The sequence below is a fragment of the Thunnus maccoyii genome, chromosome 8, assembly GCF_910596095.1.
Source record: "Thunnus maccoyii chromosome 8, fThuMac1.1, whole genome shotgun sequence".
Lineage (NCBI taxonomy): Eukaryota > Metazoa > Chordata > Actinopteri > Scombriformes > Scombridae > Thunnus > Thunnus maccoyii.
The window spans coordinates 31443108-31461167 of NC_056540.1; the positions used below are offsets into that span (position 1 = coordinate 31443108).

Sequence of the window (18060 nt, forward strand, 5' to 3'; positions counted from 1 at the left end):
GGATCTTTTCTCTGATCTTTGCCTCTATGGATTCTTCTGGACTAAGTGTAATAAATATGTTTCATCTTCTACAGCATGTGAGAACAGACTTTAGTCTAGTGTGCTTTGGAGAATTTAAACCATCAGCCTGTAAAAAACTGCCTCGTCACACTTTACAGAACTGAGAAAAAGACATAAATAATTTCATTACTTTGATTAAACAAACAATCCAACATTAACATTCATCAGTAAGAACTCATGTCACACAAGATATAAAAAGACCATTTTTTTAATATCAAAACAATGCATATTTTACATAAAAAACAATATATTACAGCACCGGGATCATGTTTTTATCTGTGTACAAAAATGGAATAAAGCCAGCTGTTTTATAGGAAAGGTAAGTAACTCCTGATGTGGCAGCAGCACCATCTGCTGGTGGTAAAAGTCACTTCAGCCAAATGTAGCATCCTCATTTCCTTGTGATGCTTCCTTTTTAATTTCCTCACGGTCGGTCAGACTTCAGGAGACAGCAGACTCATTTTTTTTAACCGGAACAAACTCAGCTGATGCGTCTCAAGAGTCATTGGGAAGGCCGAACAGTTTCACGGTGCCCGCCTCTCGGTTGTTGTCGTACTTGCCCTCCTTGTCGTCGCAGGCGTAGGCCAGCAGCGGCCTCTTGGGGTGCCAGGCGACGGTGAAGGTTGGAGAATCGCACTGGACCTCCCACAGCTTCTCTCCTACAAATACACACACACACACACAAGAATTGAGGAAGAGTAAAATTATGTCAAATAAATTAAACACTTTTGGGCCTGTTAAAGGCAGTTAGTGATGATGTAGATTCCGTTCATAATTCCTGTCAAGCACCATTTCCCTTTCCTCTGATTCACAAACTCCAGATGTTTCTGCCTAATGTTGCTTTTTTGAGATAACTTTCAACAAAAATGAAACAAATGGAGGATTTTCCATTTATACTGTAACTGAAAAGGCTCCACAGCTGTTGCCTTTGTGAAATACACCAAAACAATTGACAGAAAAGTTTTCTTGCCTGAGCAACGTCTGAACATTCACTCTTTCATTTTTACCAACAAAGAATGACTCCTAAACTTCTTTCTTCTTTTACCAGTGAACTTCCTGTTCAGAACAGATACCTGGTTTCCTGCCACAGTGTTTGGTTCTGCAGACAAGGTCTCTCTGACCTGACAGGATGTCGTACTGACCTGTTTCGACCTCTGCAATGTCTATGAAATGATCCTCGGAGGCCGACGCCAACATCTTCCCGTCGTGGCTGAAGCTCAGCGTCCTCACCGGCCAGTCCAGCCTGCGAGAGCAACACAAATACGAAGAGGTTTATAATTCCATACAAAGAAAGATTCAGCAACATAACCTTACAGGGACAAGTCACAATGATGCCAATTTTAACAGGCACAGAAAACACACACACACACACACACAGAGACTGACCTGGAGAAACAGCGAACACACACCAGCTCGTCCACATCCCACAGGCTGACCAGGGCGTCAGCGCTTCCTGTGGCGAAGTATTTTCCTGTGGGGTCGAACTTGATGCAGATGCAGTTGGACGGGTGAGCGTTGATGGACTGAATGGGCTTCAGCTCCGGATAACTGCAAACAACCAGACAGTTGATTTCAGCTCAGTCACACAGCTGGAGACGCGTACGAGATGCAGCAAGAGTTACGATAATCTAAAAAAGATCTTCACACCAGGTGGATCTCGAAATGTTTGTTGTCAGCTTTTTAACGTCTTTTTACATTCCCGACGACCAGTTCAGTCACTTTCATACCAGATTTTTTTTTTTTTAAATTAAATTTTGCCACAGTTTGGCTCTGTGCGGTTCCTACCTTAGGATATTGATGCAGCCGTTGCCGTTTGTGAGGAAGAACATGTCGTTGTCGTTGTTCCAGGAGATCTCGTTCACCTCGAACTTGAACTGCTCCTCCGCCTTGGAGCGATGAGTCTTAGCGTCGATGAAGGTCACCACGTCGTCTTTGTTCCCGACAGCGATGGTCTGACCGTCAGGGCTCCAGCAGATGTTGATGTTCTCGCCTAAAAAAACCAAAAAAAAACAAAAAAAAAACAGGAAATCAAGAGTTTAATATTCTCTCTTTCAAAGACATGAGTTTATCAGGTCATGTGGTGTATAAATGTCTTTCTTTTCCATGTGGACGGAGGGAAACAGAGCAGCAGGGAGGAAGCGGAGTGTCTCGTCAGTCGTAGGAGGTGTAATTCGAGATGTGTTACTGTGAAAACTAGCGTCTGGAGTCCTGCTGTGAAGCTTCTGGCTGCGAGTTTGTAGTCGTGCTAAGTTCTGCTAAAGTTCTCACATATATTATGGATTTCATGGTGATCAGAACTCCTAACTTGTTCCACTCTGATCAACTTATCCAAACAGGGAGAAAGTTGAAGGTTTGATTTTTATTAGGCAATTAACAGCTATATTAACAGCTATATTAACAGCTATATACAGATTTATGTCAATTATAATCATAAGGCTCAAATATGTTCCCTTCCAATGAATGACTGTGGGTTCCTGTAGAGCAATAATTTCCATGTCTTACCTTTGGTATTGACAGTGGCGATGCATTTGGTGGTGCGGACGTCCCATATGCGAATGGTCTTGTCACCGGACGCCGTGACAAACAGGTCTGGGTTGGTTGGATGCCAGCAGAGCTGATCCACGCTGTCACCGTGACCCCTGTAGTTGTTTTCCTTCACCTGGGGATGAAAGAAGCTCTTATTTAACAGACATCTACCAGATTCCCTCAGAACCAGACCTTCACAGGAGTTACTGCTGCATTCATGATATATTATAGAGACAGTATACAAGCAATGAAGTGAGGAAAAAGAGTTTATGTAGCTTCCTAATTGTAATTTGGTCAGAAATAGAAGAAATTTCTAAAAACCATCTACAATATTTCCCACTTCCTGAAAGGTGCCAACGCTTACAGCTACATCTAGCCTAAATAATATTCAATATTTAACAATAGTTCCGTTCAACTAATTAAAAATGAGCTGTACACTGGTTATTAATGGTTTCACATGTTAACCATTATAAATATGTAAAACAATGAAAACAGCTGGTTAATTTAGTATCATTTGGGTGACATCGGGTACATCCGATTTATTTGTCCTGCAGAGTGTAAAAGGCTGTTTTCTAGAACTTTGATTAGTCAATTAACCAATTAGTTGTCAACCATTAATTTATTTGCCAACTATTTTGATAATCGGTAAATCGCTTGGAGCAATTTTTTAATGAAAAAAAACCCAACAAATTCTTTGATTCCAGCTTTTCCAATATGAATATTTACTGGTTTCTTTAGTCTTCTATGGTAACAACTAATAGATTAATCGTGAAAATAATCGGCATATTAATCGATAATGAAAATACTTGTTAGTTGCAGCCATACTATTTTCATGATAAACCTGATAAACCTGTGCTTTTTAAGACATCATTTCCTTACAAAATCTGACTTCACAAGCTTTAGTACAACACTAATTTACAATAGTACATGTAAAACACAATTGAGACCCTATGCTTAAGTAAAAGTACCAATACAGCAATGTAAAACTCCATCACAAGTAAAAGTCCTGCATGACAATTCCTCCTTTAGTAAAAGTACATCGGCTAAGTGTAATCAACTTTTTGTAAAACATCAAAAGCCAAACAATGTGTTGTATTTTACAAGCTAGTAGAAAGTACAATATTTCCCTCTGAAATGTAGTGGAGTAGAAGTATAAAGTAGCATCACATGGAAATACTCGAGTAAAGTACTAGTACCTCGAAATTGTACTTAAGTACAGTAAGTTACTTCAGTAAATGTAACGTTACTTAGCTACTTTCCACTAAGTTAACGTTACTTGGTTCGGTAATGTAATAACGTGCTATAACGTTACTGATTTGTCGTTACCGCTTAAAAACACAAATCATTACAAACTAGAGTACTTGCTGAGTGCTCTATCAATTTACAAATTAATACAGGAAAGGGTGTGCGTCTAGACTGAGAGTTAAAATGTTAAATCGGGACATTTAAAAGCGGAGTTTGACGTAATATTTTCTAGAGTTAAAGCTAAATTAAGTCGAAGGCAGATTTCGTGGCTATAGCTAATTTTTGCAACAGCTAACGTTTGATGTCGGTGTGTTGGTAGTATGTTAAACACGGTTATACTGAAGTCTGTACATAATTACAGGCCGCAGAAAATGTTTGTTTTGTCACTAGATAACGTTAAAACTTCCACAGGGACCAACATCCTGCACTTCCATTCATTCTCTGAAACGAGGCTAGGGCTAGCATGCTAACCTGAAGACTGAACGGCCACTCACCAAACGGTCCTTTTCGAGGATGAAAACGCTCGCTGTTTTATCGAAAGACCCGGAGGCGAGTCTCCTGCCATCGCAGCTCCACGCCACCGAGTGAACTTTAGCTGTATGAGCCGGGAATTCACGACTTTTGTTGTTATTTTTGAAGCTTTCTTGCATCTCTTGATAATACTGCGACGCCATCTTGACACTCTACGTAATGTTTAATCAACGGTTGGAAACCAGCCGTTAGGAGCTTTACCGCCATCTTCTGCTTCGGGGTGGGAAGCAAATTCTAATTTTAAAGGTGCGGTGTGAAGGATTTAGCGGCATCTAGTGGTGAGGTTGTAGATTGCAACTAACTAAATACCCCAAATTTCTCACTTATTATGGGAAAGTGTGTACAAACGTTTGACTGGTACTGCACAGTGGGGATAGTTTGGACTTTTGAGTTAACTAAGACAAAAAGCTGGATCTTGGTGTAGTCTGTGCCTAGAAAGGCTCAGTGTTTATGATAATGATTCAGTGCTACTTCTTGTCTATACAGTGATCAGAAAGCAGATTAAGAAATAGACATGAAAGAATCAGTATAATCAGTATTAGGCAATATTTCCATAATGGATGCATCATACAGCGAGAACAACGGGGCCATGTTTGTAGTTCTGCTCTGAAAAGCTGGTCACAGTTGGTGGAAAATGCTGGATTCAAACACTGGTTTCACCTGGTGTAAAGATGTTTTCATCCCGACAGACAGTAAACACCTGTGCTATCGCGAAATACCTCAGAAGATGCCGGATAGAAGGTTAAATAATAGCAGTTTTATTTCCCCATGAGGTTTGTGCTGAAAAGCCCCGAAAACTGCAAAAGAACATAGTCACAAAGTTTCATTGATGTACAATATTTTAGTGTAGAGGCAGAGTTCAAACACAGAAACTGGATAAATAAAACTACAACAATACCATTAGAGGAAAGCAGATGTGGGTTTTTTGTTTGTTTGAGTTTTTTGGTTTTTTTTTGTAATTTGGGTGAAAAAACTTGTTACTTTCCATCTGTGGCTTTTGCTGATTTCTTCTTCATATAAAGACAAACACAAGTGTTAGTTTGATTTGCAATTTATTTCAAGTGATGCTAAAATGAAAATCCATGTTTTTTAAAAAACTTTTAACACTCCATTTATATCCCAAACACACACAATATCTATAATCACCCAAACTCTGTCAGATACAGTAATTCCCTTTGTTAAGTAGCCACTTGGTTAACAACTGTATGCAATCAGTACAAGGACCCAAAAGGCAACCCAGCTGCAGGCCGGCTCTACAGCTGACTGGAGGCCTGTACAAGGCCTCGATATGCATAATATTCAGACCTGTGGCAGCTTAAACGGCTCTAGCGGGTTTGTTTTATGTGCAGCCTAACAGTTCAATAACTCCCTAACATCTGGCCCTTTGCATTAGAATAAAATACACCTAATGGACAGAACAAAATGCACTTTTAAATGTGTTTCTGTGTTTTAAGAAAGACTGACAAGGTGTGACAGCATCATACAAATGTGCCTTATGTAATTGCATACTCTTCAAAATCGTTCTTAATGTTGCATCACATTTCAGGAAAGCTATATATAAACAGCAGGCCCTACAAATAAAAGTTTAAGGAATGCACGGTGAAATGTGATGGCGGGCGTGTTGACCGAGTACAGAAACGATAAGGGTGTGTCAGAATATGTGCATACGGGACTCTGGACTCAGTGCTGATTCAGTGGAGGAAGGCGTGTGGAAGACATCTTTTCTCCAGTGGAGGGACAGTGACAATATCTCATGAGTTTTTCACACCATGAAATGTAACTGGGGACGTTCAGGTTTAGAGGCAGGTGTCTGTGGAGAGGTAGACAAAGTACACAAGCACCTCATTCCTCCAAAGCTGTTTTTTTTTTTAAACCTAGTCTTTAAAAAAAAATGGCTTGCTGTTTGTTTCCTGATGCCACCAGCTCCCCAAACGATTTCTTATCAAGCCCCAGAAGTGGATTCGATGAAATTTTGTCCCAAGGACCCTGAGAAGATTTCTGTTAGATGTGATTTAGTTGTAACTATGTGCTACTGTCTTTGCTATTTTGAGGGGCAAAATCTCTTGCACTGTCTCTTTAAAACCTGAAATATCAGTCACGTTTCTATTCCACGTTTGTCCGTTTTTCCACCATAAACCTTCACAAGCCTTACGACACACTGATAGTCGACACGCTGAAACCTGGACCAGGTGCTTCAGCCGCAAAAAGCGAAAGAAAAGAAGAAAGAAAGAAAGTGGCTTTCTGTACAATTTTAACCCTTGTTGTATAAATTGTTCCTGGTTGTTTTCACTCCCTCTATTTAGACTCAGGAAGAGGTTGGACTGAACAGAGAAAGTTCATGAATGAGATACTCTAAATACCTGGATATTACAGGTAGGGCTGCACAATTAGGGTTAAAGACACCAGCCTGGTTATTTTGTTAGATATTTATAATCATGATTAGGAACCACTTAAAGTATGTCAATAATTGCTCCAAAAAAATGTAAAAAGCACTTTAAACTTCACTTTTGAACAGAACAAAACAGCAATTTCTGGTCAGATTGCTGTAAAAGTTTCTGTGGAAAAGTTATGCTCCCCTAATTTTGACGACATCATGAGATTTCTTCTTGGGTCATCCAAATCCAAATATCCCCCTGACCAACACTTTGTCCATCTGGAAAACAAATTAACAGATTTCCATGAAATTCTCTGAGGATATTTACAGTCTGTAGAGAGTGAAAACCAACAATTATGACGACCCTCTTTGATTTTAACACTAGCGCCACCATCAGTCCAAGATGTCAAGTTGTAATTCCCAACCTTTCTTCTCCACCTTCAGTAACATGTTTACATCTTTAGCTCCACTATTGGAGGCTAAACCATCAATATGTTGTTTGATCTGTTCAACTTTTTCATATTGCTACGTGCAATGAACATTTCAGCCTCGTAGGGGGGGGAGCTAGCAGGGCTTTAGGATTTAGAACAAAGATTTCCATTAAAACATTCAATATTCATAGATAACTGTGTTCCAATTCAGCCATTCCTAGAATTTCCGACAGTCCCAGACTTAATCAAGGTTATCCGTCATTATAGTTGAAGGAAAAACTCTTTTTTTGCTTCTTCATTTAAAATCATCAGTATTTTTTTCACCACATCAAATAAACTATATACATTTGTTTCAGTACTGCCACTGACTAAATTAAAATCCCAACATATGATTACACACAGCCAACTGTGCAGCCCTCAGTACGAGCGGGTGTGAAGAAGAAGAAGAAGAAGAAGAAGAAGAAGAGGAGGAGAAGCAGAAGAAGCCGGATTAACTGGATCCTAAACGGTACAGTGCATTCCTTCCGATGACACAAAGCGATATTGAACGGATCCTTTGTGCATCGAATAGAAAAGAAAACAAACAAACAAAAAAAAACCCATCAACCTAAAGCTTCGCAGTCATCATATTAGTCAAAGTGTTTGAAGAAAACGGAGGTTCTGTGCAAAAAAAGGTGCAGCTTCCCTCATACAGTTCAGTCAGTCAGTCCTCCAGGATCCACAGGTTTGTATTCAAAGAAAAGAACAACTTAGAATATCGACCATTATAGAAAGCTCCACTGTCACTGACTTCTTATTGAGCTGAAATCTTCACTTTTGGTTTCATTGATGGTGGTTTTAGTGAAGTTTTATGTGTCTGGTTATTGTAGATTATAAAACCTGAAAACTGAAGGAAAACTGGCACAAATAAAAAGGGAAATTAAAGAAAAAAACTCAATATTTTTTTTATGTTTTAGACATGTTGCATTAAACCAGGTTCTCAACCTTTCTGCTTGTAATGACATCAAAGGCCTAAACAGGTCAAATTACATAATACTAAATTATAGTAAGAAGAAAAGCAACCATTAGAAAATAAATATAAAAAATGATTTTGTGTTGCTAAATTTAGATTTTCTTGCGTCTTCTGTTAATATTCCCTTTGACTCCTGCTGCATTTATGATTTTTTTTCTCACAGTTTTGACCAGTTTTGAAAGTCTTCATGACGAGGTGGAGCTTCTACAATGTCCAGAAATGTTAAGAGCGCATTCACACTGAGCCGTAAACAAGTAAATAAACGAGCTACATGTTAGTGACTTTTCTTTACAGGCCCTGGTTCACTTTTAACTGGTTAAGTGTGAAAATGAAAAAAAAAAACCACAAAAACAGCAGTACAATAAAGTCAACTTCTCCGTTCTAGTTCCGACCCTGTAAAATCAAAAAGCCATGGTGTGATCGCACCCTAAAACTCCTGATCTAAGAGTGAATATTTGATGACATCACTCTTCATATTAATCAATAAATGCATGGATCAGATGACAGAAACTGAACCGGGATCCTCGGAGTCCATCCATCCTAGCACTCGGCGTCGGTGTTGCCGTTCTCGGGGCCGGCGCAGACGGCGGCGTGTGCGTCTTCTCTGGGCTCGGTGTGGTCAACTCCGTTTGACCGGACACATTTCTCTGTCGCGTTTCCATCGTCCTCCCCGACACTGCGGAGCGGGGACAATGAGAGGTCAAAGGTCACAGATCTAAAACAACCAAATAACAGCAACGTGGTTACTGTCAACTTCCTGCAGTAACATGAAAAGTTATGTAAACGATAAACCTGGTTTCCTTTATCAATATGATATATTGGCGTCACCAGGTGCCAATCTTCTCCATGTGCTCAGTGCAGGCGGTGAAACAGCATTTAGCATCTTTCTTTCAGTCAAGCATTTTCTTAAAGGGATTTATAAGCATATGTACATTGTATGTATGTGTACTTTTATTTATTTTTATTTATTAGTTTATTTGTCAGGGTCCATGCAAAAAAAACAAAACATTGTAACAGGTTAAAATAACATGAAACAGATGTATTGCATGTAGCATTTCTAGCCGAGGCTAATTTGCGACCCCTGTCCATGGTTAACTAATTAACCAAAAGCTCATTATAAATAGTGACATTCTCAATAACAACAATATTTACATCACATAACAATTTACTTGTGTTGCATATGTGTGCACATGTGTATGTTCCCTAATTATGGCAATGATGTATTTATGTGCATGATATTTATAGGTGTGTGTGTCCATGTACATACATGCATTATATGTATGTATGAATGTACATTTCTTATATGTTTGTATGGATGTGAGTATAAATACATATTTGGCTTTTTTATTTTATTATTTCATTTTCATGTAAAGCACTTTGAACTGCTTTTGTATCTATACAAATAAAATTAGAATTGAATTAAGTTACAATTTAACAAAGTAGTGCTGAGATGATTGAAGTTAATTTAGCTAAATTGGCAACATTTAATACTTCCGCTTCATTCAGGCTGCAGCGTTGTGTGATCTGCTATCTGGTTTATAACATAACCTTTAATCTGAGGGAACTGACTGAAGCAAAATCACCAAACATTCTCCAGTTTAAGTTTCTAACATGTGAAGATTTGTTGTTCACTGTATTTAATTGTAAAGTGAATATCTTTAAAATTTTAACTGTTGTTTGGAGCAAACAAACAATTTGAAAACATCACTTTGAGCTCTGGGAACTTGTGATTGGTATTTTTCACTATTTTCTGGCAATTAATGGAGCAAAAATGAATTTAAACACAAGTTATCATTAGCTGCAGCTGTAGAAGTGAGTCAGCGGAGCCCCCGTGCACCTCCCACCCCGTTATTCTCCACCTGTTGATGCAGCCGTTGCTGATCGGAGACTCTGCTGTTTCTTTCTCGGACAGAGAGCTGCAGGACCTCCTCTCCTGCCAGGAGCCCACTCGGGGCTCTTTGCCCGTGTCGGAGCTCTTCCTCCTGGCTACGATGGGCCCCGGCCCTGACCCCCGTCTCTCCGGGCTGACCCTGGGACCCGCTGGGTCGGAGGGAACGCTCAGCCCCTCTGGATCCTTGCCCGAGTCGCTGCTGGTGCGCCTTCCGTTCAGGCTGTCGGAGGAGGAGACGTGGCTCATCTGGCCCTCCTTCTCATCTGCAGAGGAGAAGAACAGTTTGTGTTTGGGAGCGAGGGCGTACCGGAGAACAGGAATTATGTAACACGCTGCCATGTTCAGTCTGTCTCAGGTCATTCAGTTCACTGTCTGATCATCAGTGAGTAAAAATCACTGTTATATCTAAAATACCTTCATTGAACAGTTTAAACAGACTTTTACATTTTTTTTTTGTTTTATTTTGGCATTTTTAATGTTTATTTTATGGGTTTCAATAAATTTCTCATTTTCACCCACATTAACATCCTCCATCAATTTGTAATCTAAACCACTACACCCTTCAGTCAATTATTCTCTGACTATTATTGTTTGACTTTGTATCTACTGAATCTGCTCTCATTTTCAACGTACTTTTGATGGAAAAGTGTTTTCATTTTGTTCTGGTTTTGTTCTGTTCTGGCAGGGAGGAGTGTAGGGCAGTGACACAGTTTAATGCGTCTCTTCGATGCTTCTTTTACTTTATTTATTCTCTATTTGAAAAGTCTTTTTGGGATCTAAGTTGACCGGCTTCCCTTCAGACCAGAGTCACTCATGTATTCAGTTCAATCAATCGCGGAAAAACGGATAAATCCATGTCAGCGGTTAATCTGACCTCCTTTCATGCTCTGTGTGTGTGTGTGTGTGTGTGTGTGTGTGTGTGTGTGTTGATTCTGAGGTGTAGGTTGCCCTCTTCTGGACACACACAGACACAGCAAATCAGATCAGTTTTTCCCTCAGAGCATGAAATTGTTATGAGTACAGTCTCAGCGGGAGTCGAACCTTTGACCTCAGCAGTTTGAACGCCGCATGCTCTGAAAATTGACTAACAGAGCGACATGATAATTAACAGCAGGACCTCGTCTGAACCGTCGGGGAACAGAGATCATTGATCCAGCCACATGTCTGAATTCACTTTTTGTTTTATCATTGTTCAATTTGCCTGTTTTATTCTTCTGCGAGCCTACATATTATTTTATTATCTGATATTATGAATCATGGACATATTTTCTTGACAAATCAAAGAGTTTAAAGGCCTTAAAGTCCTCGACTCAAAGATGTGTGTTTCCCTTCTTGTTCCTTCATCTGCTGAAGGAGGAAAGTTTCTCTGCATTCACCTTGAATCTCAGTTTAACACGTGTGCTATGAGCGTGTTTTGTGACATCACAACTATTTTGGAGCCACTCGTGGTTCAGTAAGCAACTTACACGAGTGTGATGTGGAAACTTGAAGCCTCCAACTTTTGAAATGGAAAATATCTTTTGTGGAAAAACCGTATTACGCCCCAAATTATGATTTAAAGCAGAGTATTTTTATATGTCTGAAAACACATCTGGAGGGGAGCTTTAAAGATCATAATTTAGTTTTGTGGTTTGACATGTTATGTTAAAGGTTCATGTCAAAAGAGCATTGGTAGGACAACCTTAACCCTCCTGTTGTCCTCGGGGTCAAATTTGACCCATTTTCAAATGTTTTTATATCACAAATATGGATTTTATTTCATCTAATTGCCTGAAAATCACATGGATGGTTCCACACCACACACTTTGCAAGTAAGAGTAATGATCACTACTTTCATTGAATTTTAGGTGTTTTATTAGGATTTATAGCATCTGTGGACTTCTGTTCTCCGGAGTCAAAATTGACCCGGGAGGACAAAAGTTGCATGATCGATGGGAAGACAACAGGAGGGTTAAGTGCATCATCACTTTCTACTGGATGGAAATTTTAAATATGTGCGAGATGAGTCCGCTTTGCATTCCTCCCTGAGCGTCCTCCTCAGGTGCGTTTACCTCCGGAGCCGGCTTCTCCCGCCTTGTTGCGTCGACGTCTCAGGATGACCTCCAGCTCGCTGTCCTTCTTGCCCGGCGGCGACGGCCCCGCCTCCTGGGAGCCTCGGCTGGGGCTCCTCTTCACCGTCTCCTGGAGGCAAACACACAGCAGGGACTTTATCATCCACAACAATTACATTAATACTATATGTCAGTGTACGACTGCTTTATTAAAGCCTCAGTGTGTCATTGTTTGTAAGTTACATATTATCTCATTTATATGTAATTGCAGGTGTGAATTCAAGATATTGACTTATAGATTAAAAACTGTATTTTATGTGTTTATTAATTGATCATAATAAAAAATGTCTTCATCTCTTCTTAAAAACTTTTAAGTTTTTATTTTCTCTGAAGAGTTTTTTTAAATTTCTGTTTCTTTTTAATGTTCTTTTCTTTTGTCTTACATTACTGGAATTGGTTTTATCTCTTTTATCAAAATGAATGAATAAAAATTAAGTTTATTGTGTAGAAACTTTACTGATGTAAACAAATCTTCAGCTTCAGACAACAATAATAACTAATAATGTACTAATTTAGGTGTTGTCTAGTGTTAGTCACTGTTTTAATCTTTAATCAAACCAAAGCCCTAAAGAATCACCTCTTATATATGCACAAACAACTGATAACATTCATGATCTCGGTCACTTCTAAGAGGTACAAAGATAGTAAAAAAATAAAGGAGCGACTGTTATCTCAATCATTTCCACAAATATAAATCGTGAGATATTGTTTATCAAGACTGAATTAAGGATTTTCATTTCAAAGCAGCAGTTTTGAAACATCACACATATCGTGACAAAGCTGATAAAAAAAGCTGTTTTTACCAGGATGCCTTTCAGTTCGTCCATGGCGCTCTCCTGCGGTTTCTCCTCACACAGCGGAGGAGAGAAGGGCTGGAAAAAAAAGACAAATAATTCACCTGAACTGTAAGTTTTGTCTCTGCATGTAAGTCAACGCTTAGAGCGCGGCGCTATCGCTGCGTTCAACAGGCTCGTTCCACAAGAGTGATTTGCAACTGCTTGATACATCTGTGGATCCTACAGTCCACTCACATGCTCATGTATGGGTCACAAATATCTTTTGATGAGTTAAATGTGTCAAAAATAACACGACAGAAAACGATCTCATGTTGGAAACTTGGTGAAAGTGGCCCCAGAATCACTGACGAGTCGGATATTTCAGCTTCCTATGAGGGAAAAACTATCTAACGCAGCATCAGTGTCGGAGTTTTCTGATTAAAAACTGATCTTCCTCTGTTGACAGATTGATTGAATGTTTGCTACAGCAGCATTGTAGACTTCCCTTTTGGAGAGGAACAATAAACCAGCAAGCGTCCGGCCCCATTAAGTTATTAGAAATGGATGTTAAAATGTGTTTAACTGATTAAAACAGGAGGTTCTGCAGCATGCGTGTGTGTGTGTGTTGGGTTGTGTGTGTGTGAGGTCAGGGGGAGGGAAAATGTCTTTTCCCCGGAGAGCGTCGATGACATCACCTCATAAGATTGATGCAAATGTCAATATACTCACTTTTACTGCTATTCTCTGTGGCAGCACAAAGGAGGAGACACGCGGAGAGGAGAGAGAGAAGAGAACAATCAGCCAGAGTGCATATAATGTGGAGTCAGTGTTTACAGATGTCTGAGCTTCACAGGAAGGAGGAGGACAGAGTAAAAAGAGACATAAAATGACAGTGAAACATGTTTAATTTTCAAACTGATGAAGCAGAAATGTTTAATTCTCTTGTGCAGTTAAAATTGATTTCAAGGCCACAGGGACGTCTGAGTGCCTCTGTTGTCAGGTGCACTGTCACCTCTGACCCTTGACCTTCTTGCTGTTATTGCATTCAGGGTCAAAAACTAATGAGGACTGAAGCTGAGCGCTGTACAGATTAAAGGACAGATTCACCATTTTTCAAGTGTGTCTTAAGACAACAGTCGGGTCCCCAAATGAACACTGAAACATAATCATCTCTCCTGTTCATACTGACCATTAGAAGATCCCTTCATAATCCACTTACAATGGAAGGACAAAATCCACAGTCCTCCTTCTGTGATATCTTTCAAGGTTACAGTCTTTTTAGTGTCAAAGTCCCTCTTTTTGTTTCTATACTTCCACCTGCAGCTCAACAGGGAAACACAAAGAGGGAATTTGATGCTTTTGATTTTTAGAATCAGGCAGAATTTCTGCTCGACCGGTTGTCGTGATCTCAAACTGCATTTCAAATGACAACAGATCATTACCATCGTACATATTTTTCCCCAGTACTAACTCTCTTTTCGTTCCAGACCGATTCTTCCATCACCTGATCCCCCTTCATACCTGCACACCTGCCCCTCATCACCTCATTAGTCCCTCAGTAGATATACCAGCTCACTCAGCCGTGGCCTTTGTCAGATCGTCTGTGTGTTTAGATCTTAGTGTTCCAGCCTCTCTGCCTGTTATCAAACCCGTTCTGCTTTATCTCTGCGTCCTGCTTCTTCCTCATGTCAAAAAAATAACTACATATAGAAACACGGATCATCAGAATCTTCTGCAGCAGTGAAACTTAACCTTTGCTAAACCAAAAAAACGACACTGATGTTATTTTTCTCAGTTGTCCGCCCGTCTCGTCCTCACCTTGTTCTCCTGACTCTTGACGGGTCGCAGGACGACGCCGTGTTTGATCCGCTCCATCATCTCATTCACCGCCTTCACCTTCACGTCATCTACGCCCTCAGCAGCTGGAAAGAGAGAAACAAGACGCGTAAATAAGAACTCCAAGATGTTGTAACGCATCATGATAAACACGTACGACAACATGGATAGAAAAGGGCGTGACGGTCAGGGAGTGAAACCCACCTGGAGGCTGCTCGACCTTCACGGACGCTTTGGAGCCTTTTGACGACTTCCTCATGATGGCTATCAGAGAGCTGAGAGAGAGAGACAGACAATAACTGAGGATGATATATCATTATATTCTGAAAAACAGATCATAAATCCCTTTCGAAGATCTTTCATTTCTCCGTCGCCGTCCGCTGGAAAGGTTTGATACGTGGAGCGTCTGTTCTTCAGCAGCCACGTTTATATAATATAGTTTAAAGATGTTTTGCCGACATTTTCCTCATTTTACAAACATAACTCATACATGTTTTGCTGCCGCATTTAGATGCTCACTGCTGTACTTGAACATGACGACTTTTTAATGTGTAACTGATGTGTAAAATAACGACTTTACCTGCAGCAGCGTTTTCGTAATGACTGCTGGTTAACAGGAAGTATTTATGTGTAGTATTTATTCAACCGTGATCAATTTTCACACTATGTCTGACATCTGACGTCAGAAACACAAAGATATGGAAACGAGGAGAACTTCAATAAGTCTCGAGCAGGACCCTTCCTCTCTCTCTCTACCTCTCTCTCTATCTCTCCTCAGGCAAAGTCAGCAACAAATTAAATGCATAATTAAAAGGTAATTTTCAGTAAACTGTCAGTGAATACCCTCATTTATATACATTCACGAGTGAATTTCATGCTTCAGGAGGCATGAATAGACCCGGCGCCGCTCGCTGTCGACGTTGCACGTAATGCTGCTTTTATGCACTGAACTGCCTTTACTATGTCTTTCAGTTTGATCCTAAAGATGCTAAACAAGTTTATTATTATTGTTGCCACTTTGTCATACAACACTATGATTACTGAATTAAATTGTAGAATAATGTTAAAGCACGGTACGATAGCATACAGTAAATCCTGCACAGTTCATGAGTTTTTAGTCATGTTTGTAGTATCATCGTCCTTTTATTCTTTTGTTGTTCAGTCACAGTTTATATTAAATGTAAACGTCCTCACCTCAGGGGGTTGCATCTGGAAGGGGGAGGTGGAGGAGGAGGTGGAGGAGGAGGAGGAGGAGGGGGAGGTGGCTGTGGGGGAGGGGCAGGAGGCGGGGCCACACCGGGTGTAGGGGGAGGAGGGGGTACTGGGCTGGTCGTCATGGCGATCTTTTCCCGGGTCTCCTGGAGCTCCCGGACTGTGGGGAGGAAGAAGAAGAAAACAAAGGAGACTTTTTAATATTACAAACATCTAACTCATCACTTCCATGTACTGCAAAAAAAAAAAAAAGATCTGTGAGATTAACGACTTTCTCAAACTGTCTAAAGAGATTATTTCAGTAAATACCACAAATATTCACCAGATATGTGTGTTTATCTGTAAATATATATGGTCTTGCAACTTTCTGTCCCATCATCTTTAGTAAGTTCCTCAAGTTTTAATTCTCATGATACTGGTCGACCATCTTCACCTTCCTCTCATGGTTTACATCTTTAAGTACTTCTGCATACTTTCATTTACAGAAATTCATGCTATTACTTTTTATTTTTATAACTTTTATGCTTTTTAAGATATTAAGCTTTTTTTCAACATTTTTTTTTTTTTTGCAATGTATGTAAATAAGAACATACAGACTTACACATGCATACTGGCCCTCATACTGTACATACATACATACAGACGTGTGAGAAATTAAAGGGAAAACCTGTACAGGTCTGAATGCTTGACCTCTACTTTTTAGGGGATCTGGTGGCTCTGTTGTGTTTTGGGGGGGTATTTTCCTGCCCTGAGAAGCACACGCCTCTCAAAATATTCACATTCTTACTATTGTTCTTCAAAGGTTTATTTATGATACGGGGCAGGTCTGGGGAAACACAGAACAGGGCTAACGATGCTAGATGCAGGGCAGGTGAGAAGATGGGAAAAGAAAGCACAGGAACATAAGAGGGAACACAGCAAAAAAATAAAAACAACCCACAAAACTCTTTATAATAAACCGACCTGCATAGAACCGCCACAGAATAAACATGAATACAACTCAAATACCCAACAACCAACACTACAATCTCTCATCTGCGACAAACAAAACCAAAAACCCCCAAAACACAAAAAGTCCAAAATACAAAAATTTCAAAAACCACAAAACACAAAAAGTCCAAAAACCAAAAAAACACAAAAAGTCCAAAATTCCCAAAACACAAAAAGCACAAAAACACAGAGTCCATGACAGAACGTCTATAGGAGGAAGGTCTGTGAGGTGGTATCTCAAAAACTAAAAGTGCTAAAGTATTCGTACTACATGGACAGGTGTCCAGTGTGGAAATGCTTAACACATTAGCTTTATTTCTATTATCTGGCTTTATGCTGTTGTTTATACAGTATGTGCAAATAAAAAAATGTACTAAACTAAAACTATCGCTGTTACTATTACTACTACTACTGTTACTTCTGTAGATGCATCTATGTTCTCTGATTTTAGTTTGTTCTTCTTCTCTACTGTAGCAGCTCCGGTTTAATACTTCAAACCTCCGAATGTGACTCCAGAGTGGAGTCTCTTACCGAACGCACTATCTTCGGACACCGTGCGACTAAAGTGGTGAATGAAAGAGGCTTCTGTTTTTTGTTTTTTTTTTCCTTTCTAACGGTTTCTGGTTGAAGCCAGTTGGTGGTTTTTGGCCCCAAACTTCATGTGACCCATTTAAAAGTAACAGACAGATGCCATGTTGCACGCAGAGAGAAATTCTGCGTGTTTGCCAGTTTTTCCTGCAGCAGATGGGTCAATGGTCTGTTTCAGCATCAATGGAGAAATAAACACACAACAGCCACTAATGTTAGAGGCTAGTGACAGAAGCACTATTCATCACACGTCCTGTTTACTGTGGATCATCCAGGTGGTGCTTGATTTTTATTTTATCATATGATGAGACACATGCATTAAATTATGGCAGTCTAAAGAAGAATAAAGTTGTAAAAAAATCTAATTTTTTTGGTGTAAAAATAGTGAATGATGCCTTTAGTTTTCCCCCTTTAACATTCTCCCATGTGTAGCTTTTACTAAATTATATTAATATGTTTTTCATATTAATATTCCAT

The 18060-nt window shown here is 39.7% G+C and overlaps 2 protein-coding genes across 5 annotated transcripts in view; both read right to left on the minus strand.

Moving 5' to 3' along the window:
* Positions 1-544: 544 nt before the first annotated feature.
* thoc3 (THO complex 3) lies at positions 545-4575 on the minus strand. Its single transcript, XM_042418897.1, has 6 exons — positions 4326-4575; positions 2563-2719; positions 1846-2050; positions 1447-1608; positions 1203-1303; positions 545-719 (listed from the first exon to the last, which is right to left on the minus strand). The coding sequence occupies exons 1-6, from the start codon at positions 4503-4505 to the stop codon at positions 556-558; spliced, it is 969 nt and encodes a 322-aa protein (XP_042274831.1). The 5' UTR covers positions 4506-4575; the 3' UTR covers positions 545-555.
* Positions 4576-5397: 822 nt separating this feature from the next.
* Positions 5398-18060, minus strand: part of shtn3 (shootin 3) — a 43600-nt gene continuing 30937 nt past the window's right edge. The window contains exons 10-17 of one of the 4 annotated variants that reach the window (XM_042419655.1): positions 15988-16165; positions 14998-15068; positions 14776-14879; positions 13687-13701; positions 12985-13053; positions 12122-12248; positions 10039-10333; positions 5398-8855 (exon numbers count right to left, since the gene is read on the minus strand). In XM_042419655.1, coding sequence (XP_042275589.1) covers positions 8720-8855; positions 10039-10333; positions 12122-12248; positions 12985-13053; positions 13687-13701; positions 14776-14879; positions 14998-15068; positions 15988-16165 — 995 coding nt within the window. In that variant the 3' untranslated portion in view covers positions 5398-8719. Of the gene's footprint in view, positions 8856-10038; positions 10334-12121; positions 12252-12984; positions 13054-13686; positions 13702-14775; positions 14880-14997; positions 15069-15987; positions 16166-18060 lie in introns of all 4 variants that reach the window. The other 3 variants (XM_042419654.1, XM_042419657.1, XM_042419656.1) reach the window with 3 other exon arrangements.